This window comes from Seriola dumerili, unplaced genomic scaffold (assembly GCF_002260705.1).
Source record: "Seriola dumerili isolate Sdu_G_001 unplaced genomic scaffold, Sdu_1.0 BDQW01000110.1, whole genome shotgun sequence".
NCBI classification, from domain to species: Eukaryota; Metazoa; Chordata; class Actinopteri; order Carangiformes; family Carangidae; genus Seriola; species Seriola dumerili.
The window spans coordinates 8,671,214-8,687,358 of NW_019174365.1; the positions used below are offsets into that span (position 1 = coordinate 8,671,214).

General features: G+C 40.0%; 1 protein-coding gene across 1 annotated transcript; it reads right to left on the reverse strand.

Moving 5' to 3' along the window:
* Positions 1 to 128: 128 nt before the first annotated feature.
* Positions 129 to 15,965, reverse strand: LOC111223509 (diacylglycerol O-acyltransferase 1-like). The gene is made up of 17 exons (XM_022747692.1): positions 15,470 to 15,965; positions 12,749 to 12,836; positions 8,714 to 8,754; positions 8,149 to 8,234; positions 7,571 to 7,623; positions 6,966 to 7,071; positions 6,509 to 6,637; positions 5,651 to 5,725; positions 5,450 to 5,553; positions 5,269 to 5,307; positions 5,040 to 5,081; positions 4,724 to 4,768; positions 4,434 to 4,546; positions 4,075 to 4,140; positions 3,739 to 3,826; positions 3,276 to 3,338; positions 129 to 3,133 (listed from the first exon to the last, which is right to left on the reverse strand). The coding sequence occupies exons 1-17, from the start codon at positions 15,796 to 15,798 to the stop codon at positions 2,987 to 2,989; spliced, it is 1,614 nt and encodes a 537-aa protein (XP_022603413.1). The 5' UTR covers positions 15,799 to 15,965; the 3' UTR covers positions 129 to 2,986.
* Between the last annotated feature and the right edge of the window lie 180 nt (positions 15,966 to 16,145).

Here is a 16,145-nt window from a genome sequence, read left to right on the forward strand (position 1 = left end):
TCTACAGATACCATCTTCTGTGTGCTGATAAACAAGAAAGTCTCTGATAATCCAATGTTACTTGCCACTAGACTGAAGACCAAGTGCTTGTTTTCAAAAATGCAAAGAAAAATAGACGAGATCATTCATCAAATATAAACAATCTTTATCAAACACACAAATCATTTCAAGTGAAAGGCTATGAAAATTATTTTCATTCCCAAAACATATAATCTTTGTTTCACTTTGGATTTCAGTTTACATTTGTATGAACAAATTAGCAGTACACTTAATTTACATTTCGCATCACATAATAATGAAATGGCAAAATCAACCCTTGAAATACAGTTCAACTTAAAGCTGCATCTTTAGCATTTTAAACTCATATTCCAAAAGCAGACTTAGTGCAGTTATAATGTAGAAACAGAAAGTGGTGGGTTTCAGACAAATACCACAAAAAGGTGAGCTGAGAGATAAAACCTATTCTCAAAAGAATTTTGATAAATCCATCTCAAGACATTTATGTTCAATGCACAGGTCGGCACCCTGTCACTTCATACTTTGCAGTTTTCTCACAAAAAATAAAAAGCAAGGCAGAATTTAAAGTAAAGACCTTGGTTTGGGAAGTACTTTTTCATATGAGGGTAATTCAAATGAAAAAAAATAAAATTTCTATCCACATCGTTTGATTCAATTAAATTCTATTTACCAATGGATGTCAAATTATCTAAGTTTGGCTAAATTTCAAGTTAAGTTCCATTCAGGAGTTGTTAGTCATTTGCCAGCAGTTTTTGACACCGACTGACTTCAGTGTTTTAGTGTTTTTACTCAACTAACAATAATGCACTGAACTTTTGAACCAAAGTTTTACTGGAGGTTCCCAAATACTTAAACACACCACAATATGAATACATTGTGAATCCATTGGCTACTGAGAATAAGGTTAAGGAAATGTCTTTCCTTTTTAAGTATTTGGCCTCGGTGTCTTTTCCACATAACATATAACATATTTGTCTTTTTACATTTGGAGTTGAAGCATACTTTTTACAGCAGGCACTTTTTTCAACAAGGAATGTGAACACGCAGTGTTTTTGATGACTGGTGTTATGATTTAACAACCATTATTTCCCTGAAAAGTGATCAATGAGGAAGTCATACGGGACATGTTTTTAAACATTAAAAGGCTCTGATTTAACATGGTCACTCAGCTCTCATTGGGTATTTAGAAAACAGATTAAAACGTGAAGTAAAATAACTAATTGTCTTCCTATATTAAATTCTATATGGCAATTTCCATATTGGCAACAGTATCAGGCTCTAACTTCGAGATCAAATCAAGAAAAAGATTCTCCTCAGGATTTCAATATTGAAAAAACCTCTGGCATGAAAAGGCAGTTTGAAACTCCAAGTATTTCTGCTGCATCTGCTATTTTACTAAAAAATAACTGAAATTGAGCCAACCATGTACGAGAAAATGTCAAAAAGCAAATTACAGAACATACAAATTATTCCGACATAACACATTTTCCTCACATGAATGATACAACTTAAAGAATACATTCATATAAATCTATTGCTTTAACAGCATGCATCTCTTTAAAGTGCAAAAAAACATTCATTGGTTCAGATCAGTAAATCAACTACTGCATTAAATCATTCCTTTAACATAAAATCCAACATAAATAATATCTTTCAGATGGCACAATGTAACTGCTGTCACATCAAATAAAATTATACAAATAAACCATCTGATAATTCCAGTGCAACTCAAAAAAAAGCTAATAAAGCCAAGGCAAATAACACACCTGTAGCATGTACTGTTATACTGAGAGCTTGCATTGATGTTTGTAGTTGAGAAACAGGAGAGAGGAGGCTGCCTGCAGGCCCACGACTGTACAGTCACGAAAACAAGCTTTTTACTTTCTCTTGTTTTTGGAGAGGGGTCCTTTCTTCACATATTTATTTATTTTTTTTTTTTTTAACAAATCCTTTTATAGAAACGTCTGTGGTTCTTGACAATTACATTGCATCAAAGAGGGGGGATATACAGGATATATACAGTGGAGTCAAAACGTCTGACACCATTCTCCCATTCGCTTGAATAGGAACACAGAATCAACGTAAAAAGACATGAATTGGCTATTAGAATTTTTGAGCCTTGGCTTGCAAAAACAAACTGGCTTCAAAATTTCTCTGTTGCCTTTGGATTCAAGAAAAAGGGCAACTTCTCAGCCACTGATATAGACACAACATTTCTCTTGTTGGCTCGACGGTGGCAGGATCCTGTTCTGGCTTGTGCTCGCTCGGCAGTGGCTCGTATTTGCTGCACAGGACGGTGTGTGCATTTTAAAATATCCACAGGGAGGAGTTCTTGGGTGCAAGCTGTGTTTCCACTTTTGAATGCATTGAAGTGCTTTTGAAGTTTAAGAAATTGTTAAAGCTTAAGCATGATGGTTTCAATCGGGGCACCTAACCTCTGTATGAGCTCATGGATCATCAACCGCCAATATCGGCCACTCTGGGAAACCTTAGCACCACACATTTGCTTTTGTTTTTGATAAAAACATACTTCTAGCAAAGTGAGGGATCAATTTCAATAACAGAAATCCAAGTGCTATTAACAACAGCTGATGCAGATAATGAGAGCTGGTAGTGATGGTGGCTCCCGAGGTTTAATAATACTGACGGCTGACCACAAAGGCGTATGTCATACCAAAGTGGAATATTGCTTTGAATCAAGCACTTCTCATGTTGTTAGAATAAGTTCCTGACATACTGTGGTCCATTTCTCATAAGTGCAAAAATGAAGAAGTCAAGATAGTTTTCCTGCTGTTGCTGTGGTTTCCTGACAGCTTCCTATTAGCAGGGATTTTCCATTGTTGCCGCCTTAATTTCTTGTACATTCACTCACCGTGTGTGTGTGTGTGTGTGTGTGTGTGTGTGTGTGTGTGTGTGCGCGTGTGCGTGTGCAAGTGTAGTGTACGAGCATGTATGCATTTGTCTAGTACTATGTGGTGCTCCCATAATGGATGACGTAGTAGTCATGGACATACATCAACACAGCGACAGGCTGGCCAATGATGAGGGAGATCCACACGGCGGCGTTTCCATAGTTTCCATTCAGGAAGCGGCCCACAAACCAGGCCAGAGGAACCTGCAGACGTTTAAGTCGAAAGGTCAGAACTGTGCTTGTGTACAGGTTTGTGTGAAAGTGTGGAGTGAGTAAAAACAGCAGCCGGAGGAGAAAAGCTTATCTGTGACAGAGTGAAAGGGATAGACAGTTCAGTGTGCCTCACCTGAGCCATCATCCCCATAAAGGCCCAGAGTCTGAACATCTTCAGAGGAACACTCACCAGGTACTGAAGAAGAAAGATGCAGCATGAAAAATAAAATCCTATATAGAATTTCTTTTTTTCAAATGGGTTCCAACAGTGTAAATGGAAAGGGGAAAACTTTTTTTCTTTTAAAGCTGTAAGAGTCAGTTTGTATTTTCCTTCAGTCCCTCAAAATGCTAATATAACACATGACATTTTGATTTTGCATAAAATATAATACCTCGTCGTCTTATCTGTGATTTGAAATTATTTATGCTAATTTCTAAGTTGTTGCTGCCTAGTGCAACTAAAACAGCTGTCCAAAACGTGTGTGTTTACCGTACAGACATTAAGTGTGAGTAAATCAAAATGTTCCGAAGTTGAACGATCTAAGACTGTAGTAGTGTTATCTGTTATAGAGGAAGACTGAATGCTGTTGGTTCACCTCGTGGAAAAAGGCAGACACCAGAAAGACAGCGGTTTGAGCCAGAAACTTGTTGATCCCCCTCCTCAACATTGGCTTATAGAAGTGTCTGTAACACATAAAGACACATGAATAAATGACACAGACACTCAAATTACAAATTACACTGATCTTTATCTCTTAAGTCTGGCTGTAAACACCCTCAAGGAAATGGCTGTCCACACCTTGATTTCTTGATTATTGTACTTTAGATTTAGTTTCATACAGACTACAATGAGAATATGAAGCCAAAAGATCAGAGTGTTAATGCTGAGAAGAAAAACTGACAGAACCCATTATAGAAACTTTGGTGCTCACCTGAGGCACCACTTGTGCACTGGGATATTCCAGTTGGCCCAGAAATAGGTGACAGTCTCAGAGTTCCTGAAATGGAACAAAAGAGAGAGTCTGACTTCAAGAGCACTGTGTTGTCAGTGATGGTTACATATGTTAATACATACGCTTTTATTCCTGTGTGACGTGTTGCACATGGTCTGTTCGTGCACATGCAAAAATTGTATGTGACGTTTTAGCGGGATGGAAAAAATCTACCAAACTACCCAAACTGAGCAGGTGCCAGTGTTTCCATTGGTTTTGGTCAGAGTGTCTTTAAATGTTAGGAATATTCCGCTCTCGTATGTGAACTAATACCTCTACTGTATGATCTCTGTACTCACCACCAGTCCCTGTAGAACTCTCTGTCTCCAAACTGCAGCAGCTCTGCCACAAAGTTCAGGGAGGAGTGGAAAAACCAATAGAAGAATATTAACCATATCAGATGGTTAGGGACCTGGGAGAGGAGAGGAGAGGAGAGGAGAGAAGAGGGGAGGGGAGGGGAGGGGAGGGGGAAGGGAGTAGTTGGGGAAAGGTGTCTGGGTTGGTAAGATTACACCCCGGTTGCCACGTTGCTGCTACTCCTCCACTGTACAAACTCCTGATACACATGTGAGACCGTCATGATACTCACAGCTAGTTTCAACAGGCGCTCCACCATCCTAGAAAAGTCCATTTCCTTTGAAAAACACAAGGAATAAAAAATGTCACGTTTTTGTTGTGTTTTATCTTTAAGAAAACACCAATTACAATCCACAATTTCTTGCCGCTTGCTCTGCCAAAAAGCCTTTTGTCTTCATTTCCTATAGACACTGAGATACTACTGGTTTAAGATTACATGAATTCAATTCAGAGCAGAGGCTTAGAGGTTAGTACATCTGTGAAAAAGTGGTAAACAGTGAGCATTTAGGGTGTGTATGAGTGTGTGCTTGTATATACAGTATACGCACCTGGAATGGTTTCATTGAGTTCTGTATAGTGGGAACCATCCACTGGAAGACACACATTTGAATTGTGAAAAGACATTAAAAAACACAGAAAGACACAGGAGATAAATATTTCTATGACAACTGATTCCATTGAACCTTATGCTTTAATGTGTGTGTGTGTGTGTGTGTGTGTGTGTTGTACACTCTGGAGGCTTGTCTGTGTTGTGTGTCATATAAATATTCAACGTACCTGCTGTATTAATCCCACCAGCAGCTGCATGAAGAAAAGCTGTGAGAAAGGGAAAGTAATGATTAAAACAAGACACGTCTGTCAACTGAATAACATCATTAACTGTGAAGGAGGGACATTGTGTGTGTGTGTGTGTGTGTGTGTGTGTGTGTGTGTGTGTGTGGGTCGTGTTCCCTCTCACCATTTCAAAAAGTCTTCTCATCAGGAAAGTTTTGCGTATTCGGGGTGACCGTGGGAAGTTGAGCTGGTAGCAGAGAGTTGGTGCAAAGACAAAGTAGTACATGTCTAAAGACAAACACAAAGAAACAACATAATAGTATTCATCATTAAAATGTTTTATTTTAAACTGTGCGGCTCATCTCTGTGCAGCCATCATGGTTACCTCTGTGGGTGAGGTTGCCTGGGTAGGAGACGTGAGTGTGAACTGCTGAACCATTGGACTGGGCCACAGACGGACCTGAAAAACACACAAACGCAGATCATGAGTAGCTGGCAGCCTCAGTCTCATAAGATAATTTTCTATTAACCATCATCCCCAAGTTCTTCAACAGTTGTTCCCAAAATGCAATTATAAACAAAACAATCAGCCTGTTGAATTTTAAGGATTTCTGCATGTGTGTGTGTGTGTGTGTGTGTTGTGAGGGAATTTTCTCTTGTCCACCTAATGAATGACTGACTCAGGGTGAGAGGTCAGTGTCAGGCCCTAGGTCTCTGTGCCCCAGCTACTGCACTAAATCTTACAAGCCTTGAGACGCTCAGGCGGCTCCTCCAGAAGCAGCTGTGGTTTGCTGCTGATACTGCTGGTGCCACGACTGATGACAACAGACCTTGGCTGGTCAGTAACAAATGGCTGGGTGTTCTAAGAATCAGCATTTGGGCGTATATAGTCATGTTTACTTGTTTATGGTTAATGAACCAATAGTGTATTCACACATTCCTCTTATCCTTCTTCTTTTAGATATTTGACCAATTATGGAGTGTAAGCTATCTATAGTTATCCCTCTAAGTGTATAAAAACTATCTTCAGGGGTTCCTGCTTCAGAATTGAGGTGACATCATGCACAGAAGCTTGTATTGATGAATCCTCCTTTCTCCTTGGGCTCAAGCTTCAATAAACATCCTCAGCATAAGACATCCTGGACTCCAGCGCTCTTTCTTCACCACCGATGATAATAATTTCCCTAACGTGTGTGTGTGTGTGTGTGTGTGTGTGTGTGTGTTAGTGAGTTTGTGTACTTACACGAGTATGATCGTGTCATTCTTTTGGCTTTGGCTTGTCTGATTTCTCGACACCACCTGTTGGTATCTTGGTAGGAGTACAGCTTGAGAAACAGCACTGTGTAGACACCTAGAGAGAGCACACCACCCACTGACAGACACACACAGACACACAGATATTGACTAGGAGCAATAAATGACAGATGAATGAGGCACTGCTGTGTGTGTGTGTGTGTGTGTGTGTGTGTGTGTGTGTGTGTGTGTGTGTGTGTACAGCTACAAACAGATATAAAATCATAAAAAATCTTGTATATATTGTATATAATTCTTGACATCATTTTATTGTCATTTCTGAAGCGGCTGATCCATATTTTTGTGTTAGCATCAAAATATACACATGAATTAAACTGTTTTTATTCAAGAAGCTTTACATGCATGTCACATTAACATAACATATACATTCTGATATTTGTATGTACCTGGGGTCATGGAGGTCACAGTGAGTACGGTGGCTGAAGGAAAGATCAACATGGATGTCAGGTTAAGAATGTGAAGAATCAGTCCTGTAGTTTTGGAAATGGTTCCCTTGATGGAGTAAAAGAGAAACAGACAGGAGTCTTGTCACTGTGACACATCTGATGAGTGAGTGTAGCTATACTGTCACTATTTTTTTCCTTTAAGCAAAGAAAAGCAACACTAGAAATCACATGCTTTTTACAAGTAAATATACTGCATATGTCACGAGAGGGTGGGGCTGTAATGTTGAATTTACTGTGTAGATTTCAGGAAGTGTCAAGGGCCTATTTTAAGCAAACATCCTTGATGGGTGACACCTGAATGATAAGTTTAGAAGCAAACACACACTCACTACTCTTACAAATCATCTATTAGTACAGCGATAATTTTGATAATGTCAACGTTAGGGATCCAAACAAAGGTGAAGTGGAAGGTTTCAGCAATTTAACAACGAAGCTCAAAAAGGAGAGAAATTGAATTGAATTGAAGAAATAGGTCAATTTGAGTCAACGGATGTAAATGAAAATCTGTGCTAGGAAAAAGTATCCAAATCATTGTGAAGACTCACCACAGCTAAACGTCTCTCTGTGTACAAGGCTGCTAAGATGAACACATTCGACGCTGAAACACAGAACAGGGAAAAAGATGAATCAACTACAGCAACACACAGCAGACATGAACCATAGTAGGTTTACTACATGTTGATTTTTCTGAGCAAGCTCCAGGTACTATAATCGTTGAGTATTTTCTCTGAACAGTGTAATTTTAATTTTACTGTGATTGTTTTGTTGTGCATTGATGAATCCAGTTGTTGATGGAAAAGAGACAATATCAGAACTTTCTTTGGCTAAGTACAGGGTGAATAATCAATACCGTACACAGGCACTGGCACTAATTATGCCTCTGTGAGCATCTGGCCTATTACATCTACTGTATATCATGTTTCAGTGCAATCAACAATAACACTTGTTGGAGAGACTAATGACGACCTGATGAACCCGATTTCAGTATGGGTAATACAGGTACAACACTTGTTTGCTCAGTTCAACATGAACGTCAGTCCGAAGGTCGCAGGTGGACAAATGGTTAGGGGTCATTCGCCATATATTTAGACGATATTAAGGCAGTAAGATAAAGGCTCCATACCAATGATAAGGCAAGCTGCTGGCCAGCTATAGGGGTCCTTTAAGAAGAGCGATACCACTTGGATAGGGTCTACCAAGATACCATACCTAGATGAGAAAAGAGAGAAGAGAAATTATTGATCCCACCTGGCATAATTTAAAAAATGGTTATGTTATGTGCAGGTTGGAGGTTAGAGATTGCTGGGGTCAGGTAAAGGTTTAGTGTGGTTATGATAACAATATTGGTCTCTGCCCATAACTGCTGTGCTGTCCATAACAATAGGATAACTTGAAAAAACAGTGAGGTGAGCTCCAGGACTGTCAGCAAAGAAAGTTACTGTCCATACTGTGTTGATAATGCAGTTTTAAATCTAATATAAAATTTGAGCATTTTTTTTAAAGAACACTTTCTTGGCAAGTCTCATTTCATTCTTCTGTCAAGTTGTCCTGCAGAAGAAGAAGGGGGTGGTGGTGAGGTGTGGGATGAGAGGAGGAGGTCAGGAGTGAGCTGTAACAGCGCCTGCTTGTGCATATACACTGCATGCTGTAAGTGTAAGTTATTACAGCATGTGTAGGTGTGTACTCACTTTATAATGTTCTCCAAGAAGAGACGTGCATTACTCAACCCCTGACAGAGAGGACAAAAGAGCCCAAGGGAGACAATGAGTATTAATCACAGTATCAACAAGAATCATACAAAAGAAATTTAAAAACACTTTAGAGCTTAAGGTTGTTTTGTATCTTGACATTCACTCAATCTTTGTTTAGAAGCTAAAAATGCTGAGCTGTAAATCTGGCTTGTTATTTTCTTTGCACACAGCTCTGCTCATGATTAGTCTGCAGATGTGAAATGTGCTTGTTCATGTTGGAACACACCAGTGCCTTTCCTAAACAACTGTGACTTTAGATAGCCTACTTAAACAGGTATACACACCTGTTTATTATTATATTATGTATTAAAGTTCAAGGTCCGAGCTCAGCTTTATCTCAGTTATCAGTTATCTGAGCTTTTCTGACATAAAACGAAACACCCACTCAACACACAAAGAGTCATATGTATAGTATACATACATGGCAGTAAAGATCAGTATGTGAGTTAGAGAGACAGTTAAGATAATGGGGACAGTGAGGGTACGACACATGATAAGGTCACGCTGTAGTGATTATGTGGCATATTGCACCTCAGCACCACCGGTCTGCCAAGACCCTGTAGCAATGTGGTTTTGAATCCAACTATGTATTTTGTCCCCCAGCACCAACCTTTGCCTCAGTAACCTTCAGCATGGACAAGAGAGCACCATCACCTATAACACGATAAATGGGACAGTGGCTGTGCAGACCATTTATAGAGAGCATTGCAACATCTGATTTTGCAATATCTTACTGTGCAGTTGTGTCTTTTCTCTCATCCCTGTTCACGCAAAGGTCAGTGTTAGATACAGAGCAACACTCTGGGAGCTGGCAGGAATTCAGCTTCTTGCTCAAAAGATACTTCAGCAGGGAACAATTATCTGAACCCAGGCTGCCTGCTTAAGAAACCATTTCTGTGACCTGCATGCCTAAGTCATTTTGAGTTTAAATCGCAACATCAAAAACTCTAAATGTTTAAGGAAAGTCCACATTCTCTAATGAATTATTTCATAAATGAGAATGCTGGGTTTCTTTTTAATTTGAGTCACATCTTCCAGTATCCAACTGGGATATTCATAAGCTGACTTTTTCTTATCTAATTCTCTTTATTATCATTTTTACAATTTCCTAAGTAATAAAACAGTCATTTCACACAACAAACATCTTTATATCAAAAAAATATCCCAGTAATAACACTCAGATGAACTATCTGATAGAGCCAAAGAGTGAATGATCAATCATTTTGCTTCGCCTTCTGTTTAAAGGTTTTCCTTCAACACATAGCAAAGAATACAGCTAACAGGCTGCAGACCACTGACATGACCCACTGTGTGTTCTGCACCTGCATAACCACTCAGCCAGTTCTACTCATGATCCAAAAAACGCTGCAGAAATACAAATAAAACTAACCAGCCACTCATTTTCACACTTCACCTCAGTTTTAGCAGTCTAGTTTCATGCTCTGGAACAAATTTGCAGCTGACGGCATAAAGTTTTGCTTTGCTTTGCACTGACCTTGTCAGCCTGTGGTCATTTCAGCTATTCACATGGTCTATTTGGCTGCACATCAGAACAAACGATGATATGAACCAGCTGAAGCATCAGTTATGTGCACCACATCCTGGGATCAACACTGTGTCTTCCAAATATCTTCTCATCTAGGCAAACTGAGCAAGGGACAGTATCTTCAAGCACTTATCTTTTTCTTTTTTTTGGTTCAAAAGCACAAATGTAGTAGCACGAATTCTACTCAACACTGTCTGAATGTCTTGTCTTTAAACCTCTGATTTGAAATGGACTGGAAATGTGTGGAGACAAAGGAAGCTGTTTGCCCACTGATGGATCTGTATTGGAAGGGGTAACTATGTCTTGGGAGTCATGACACAGGATGATAATTGTACTGTGTATTTTGTATGCTTTAAAATTGTGTATTAGTAATATCTGTAAACACTTGGCCTCAACATTCAAGAGTGTAAAGAGGAAGGAAGTAAAATAGCACATCTAAACTCTCATCTTGAGAAACATGCAACACTGGGGCTGACATTTTGGTCCTGGTTATCAAGGACAAATTACACAACTAAGTTAAATGTTCGCACGTACACAAGACTCAGTGGTTCCACCTCACGCTCTTAGAGCCTAATCCTGAAGGCTTCAGCTGTCCCTGGTGACCACAAAGTGGAGGACGTGGTCGTCACAGCAATATTAAACTTTCAAAGCTGGGATTAATTCTGTCAGAGAGCTGCAAAATTAGGCCTGATTTAGAGAAACCCACAAAAATACACTGCAAGCAAACACACACACACACACAAAAACATGTACATCAACCTCCACAAGGCGCTCAAATACATTGTACACAAATGCAGGGAAATTTGCATACACACTTGCACTCATGTTCAGGGCTCTATTTATAGTCTGGGTCCATTTCAGTTTCATTAGGATTACAGCTAACTGGATATTTGTATCCTCCATGCATATCAAAATACTAACAGAGACTGGATTTTCAGAGGCACTACAGGGAGTCTCTGGACACACACAGCTACACACCACACACAACACACACACACACACATACACACAACATACACCACACATACACACACATACACACACACACACACACACACACACACACACACACACACACACACACACACACACACACACACACACACACACGAAATCAGCCATTGGAACAGGGCAGAAAGTTCATTTCTCTAAAGAAGGCCTTGCTGTCCTTAAGTGACCTTAACTCAGGGGGGGACATAATTAACTGTGACACATCTGTGATCAGTAATGCAATGAGACTGTGTGGTTCTGTGTCTAACACAAGATTAATAATTCACTAATTTAATATTTATTGTAGGATGGTGTTGCCAGGCAGGTTTGGGAATGCATCATGGTGAACATCCTTCCATGTTTTATGACTGTCATGTTGGTATTTGGTTAGGGGCCAGTATTTAAAGTAAACAGTCACAGCCAAAGCCAGAATCTCTGACATCTACTGACATCTCATTCATCATGGCAACCACAGTACATCTGAAACTGGCCCCCACAGCACCTGTGTCTAAAAGCAGTGTCTAAAAGAGTGGCTGCATATGTGTACAGTCTGCACACACACTGTAGCACAGCCTTTCAGCTGCTAGTTTATCTTCTTGTCATTTAGAGTACTCCTCTCATATCTTCTGATCCTGCTTTCAAGTGATCTCTCTGAACTTGTACTAGCGATGATTTGTGAGCATGAACTGTCCTGCATTGAAGGGCTTTTTTCATGGTTATAATTCAAACTGTCCGTGCAAAAAGTTGACTTTTCGAGAGGAAAAGTTAAAACTCCTGAATCAAAATTTTAAACCGAAATGAAAACTGTCACTAATCAACCATTTAATCTCAGTTGTAGCAATGGAATAGCACAGGAAATGAACTAACTGTTGACTTTCTTTGCATGCATATGTGGTTAATCTACTGTGAAGAGAGAAAATAGAGTAAAAAAGCATCTTATCAGACTCCTCCCAGACAACACCCAGAGACGCAACAACAAATTTTATGCATCGCAGAGAGTCAGCATTACAGGGCCAAGTCGAAGGAGGATGTATACAAATGTGGGCTGACACCTCTGCTTTTGTTGTTAAAGCGATTGTCAAAAGTATGTAGTACTCATATTGTGTGAGAGAGAGTGAGAGACTAAAGAGAGTGAGGTTACAGTGAGGCAATAGTTACTCTAATTTTCTGTACAACAGATGTGCTCACATACAAAAAGGCCAAAGAGAACACTTTGAGGCAACATGAAGAAATCAGAGAAAAAGTCTGAGCACTGTTTGTTCTCTTGTCATGTTTTGATTCAAAATCTTTGAGTCATTTTTAGACTTGCAGACATTCAGATATCAGGAAGGGAAATATTTATCTGGGTCACAGTCTAAATTTGCTAACTGTATACAGTTTCGGAAGTCAGCGCCCTGCGCATTTTCAGTTCTAAATGCACATGTGGTTTTACTCACCAGCATGACGACACACCAGTTGAGGATTCCTCTGTAGTTGCTGTAACCGCTGGCTGAGCTCAAGAGAGACTCTTGGAAGACGTGACAGCTGCAAGAAAACACAGAGCCAACAATTTTACTGGTTGAGCGCAGAATGATGCACTCAGAGATTAAATCATTGTGCAAGCGGGGGTCACTCTCAAACCTCAGTCAAGAAACATAGAACTGCACACTGCGTGCATGCTTTGGAAGAGGCAGCATGATTCAAATCTTATACAGTACTGATGATTCATAGTAAGTCAACTCATTATTGGCCCAAAATAGTAAAAAATCTTTAAAAAAGAATTCACATATTTATACTTTTGTAAAAAATATTTTAGTGGTATCATTTGTACTTCCCTGAATGTCAAGCATGTGGTCATTTTGCAGCCTTTCCAACTAGAATAGTGCGCAGCATACCTCAGACAAGGCCAAACAAATCTACACACGTCTGTGAGACCCAGATTATTATCTCGATCTGCATCGAATTGTACAAAGTCAGATCTTCACACCATAAATATGTCAGACTATTTACAGTAAGATCAACACATTATTTCCTGAGAAAGTTATTTAAAAAAAATCCTGGATCTGACCCTTTGACCGGATCTGTACCAAAATTTAAAGGGTTCTTTCCGGGCCCATACCCTATCCCTCCACCCAGTTTGGTGCAAATTGATTCAGTACTTTTTGCGAAATCCAGCAGACAGACAGACACGGGAGAAATCATAACCTCCTTGGCAGAGGTATCAAGAAAATGACCAAGCATATGGTTTTATTTAGGACTGTGGCAACAGCAGAGTTTTTAATTTGACAATAAATTAAATCTGAACCCAAGCTGGGAAGAAAAAAAAAAAAGCGATACTTTCTGTTTTACATTTCACCTTTGAATGAATGAATCACATGTTTTGTTTGTACAACCGCAAAAGACAAGGAAAAAGTTGTGAAAATTTTGGTTAAAAGGTTCTGTGAAAACTGAGATTACTAATTACATTAGGCAACAATTTTTACACAATTATACGTCACAAAGAGCCAACAGCAGGGAGATGAAAGAGAAGGAGAGCAGGGGGCAGAAAGGAAAGAAGATATAGTGGGAAGGAGGGAGAATTTGAAAAGCAAGGAGACGGAGGAATAATGGAAAGCCAGCAAAAGTGGAGTTGGAAGGAGCATTTGAGGAAAGAGTTGAGAGGTTCTGCAATGAGGCAAGAGCAGACCAGCAGAAGACCGTGCAGACAGAGAGGTAGGCACAGTATTGCAAAAGCACATGCCATTGCCGTTTCTCAGCTGTGACACTACACACGTACGTCGGACACCTCATCAGGCTGGCAAGACTCCAGTAAAAATACTACAATCATTTCAGCATTCTGGTTGCAGTGTCACATGAACTTTTGGATGTCACCCTTTACATTTTTTTTTTTTTTTTTTTTTAAGTCAAGAAACATGGGAATCCCATCAGGCTCTGAGAGGAAATGCATGTTTTCAAAAGGTAAAGACATCTGTGGAGAAGTGGATGTCTTACCAGAAAATGAATGGTTATGTTTAGGGTAAGGGTCAGGCTTTTGTGTCCTCTCTAATAATGTCTGTTCTCACTCATACCTATTCTCTTGATATGCAGTGTATCCAAACTTACAGCTACCCCCTCTCTCACAGTGAGTAAAATGTGTCTTGTCAAGAAAGGCTGCTACATGACACCTGTCTTATATATATATGTATATACATATATGTATGTATATAACTGTAAGCTAAAGTGCTCACATTCTTGATTTTATTTATTAAATCTAAATTAGATTGTTTTTTATCAACCATTCATCCACACAGGATCTCTGGAGCTCAGCCAGAGTGACCATCAGGTTTCTTAGTCGTCTCTCTATAGGACGACTCCTGGTTGTTCCAAACTTCTTCCATTTAAGAATTATGGAAGCCACTGTGCTCTTGGGAACCTTCAGTGCAGCAGATCTTTTTTTGTATCCTTCCCCAGATCTCTGCCTTGACATAGTCCTGTCTCTGAGCTCTGAAGGCAGCTCTTTCCATCTCATGGCTTGGTTTTTGCTCTGATATGCATTGTCAGCTGTGAGACTGTATATAGACAGGCGTGTGCCTGTCCAAATCATGTCCGATGAATTGAATTGAATTTACCACTTGTAGACTCCAATCAAGGTGTAGAAACATCTCAAACATGGCCCAGAGGAATGGGAGGCACTTGAGCTAAATTTCAAGTGTCATAGCAAAGGGCCTGAATACTCATGTCAATGAGATATTTCAGATTTTGCTTTGTAATAAATTTACAAAAAATTCTATAATTCTGCTTTCGCTTTGTCATTATAGAGTTGAGTGTAGATTGATAAGGGAAAATGTTTTTTTTATTTTTTTTATTTTAACATAAGGCTGCAACATAACAAAACATGAGAGGAGTGAAGGGGTCTGAACGCTTACTGAATGCACTGTACATAGATTCATGAAATCTGGACCACATTCACCCACCGAAGCTCTTGTGAAATCTTTTATTCATGAAAAGGGGCGATTTTACTGCTTTTCCCTCCATCTAGATCACATCATACCGGGTACATACCCACTTGTCATGTCTGGACCACATTAACCCAGACTAGCTAAAGACTGTTTAAAAACACAGTGTCTGATTTGTGACACCTGAGAATTGGAAGGTAACTTCAGCGGCGTATTATAATTATCATTTTGATCATTGGTTACCTGAGTCTCTCGTTGATATCTTCCACTGCACTCCTCTGTTTCTTCGGAGTGTTTGTGAGCTGCTGCTGCTGCTGCTGCTGCTGCTGTTGCTGCTGCTGCTGCCGCTGCCCTGACACCCCCGTCTGTCTGTCCATCTTCCCGTTGTTACTTGCATGCCTGTACACCTCCTCTTCTGTTTTGCCTTTAGCGGGATACTGTGGAGGTTTCTCCCCTGCATCGTGCCACTTGCTGCCGTTGGCTTGCTTCACGCTGACCGCTCCGCCACCGCCGGAGATGGTCGTCCTCCTTCGGCGGGTTACGGGCCCTCTCATCTCGGCTCTGTCGCTCATTTCAGTGGCTTCAGTCGTGTAGATGTTTTTTTTTTTTTACTTGCCTGCCATTGCTGGTCAAACTGAATCCTATCGCCTCTTTCCGCTTCTCTCTGTAGCTCTAAATAAGCACTTAGCGAACAGTGTCCGGAGTAGTGTCAATGCTGGTACTGAAGAAAGCGCCGCTTCAGCTCAAGGTACACTGACAGTCAGGTTGCCAGGTTTGTGTTTTCAGCTGACATCCCCCTATCGAGCCGAAGTCCCAACCCATTTCCGGATTAGCAACCTCATACTGGAGTTTCATGACCATTTCTTAGTTACAGTAAATGGGCATATTCCATTGTAACATCAGAAAATTTTGGTGTGAC

Bases quoted from the DNA above. Each gene is read 5' to 3' on its own strand.
- LOC111223509 (XM_022747692.1), bottom strand. From the start codon at position 15,798: ATGAGCGACAGAGCCGAGATGAGAGGGCCCGTAACCCGCCGAAGGAGG. The intron at 7,072-7,570 runs GTGAGTCTTCAC...TACTCCATCAAG, and splicing joins CAGAGAGACGTTTAGCTGTG to GGAACCATTTCCAAAACTAC. The intron at 4,141-4,433 runs GTGAGTACAGAG...GTTCCATTTCAG, and splicing joins GAGTTCTACAGGGACTGGTG to GAACTCTGAGACTGTCACCT.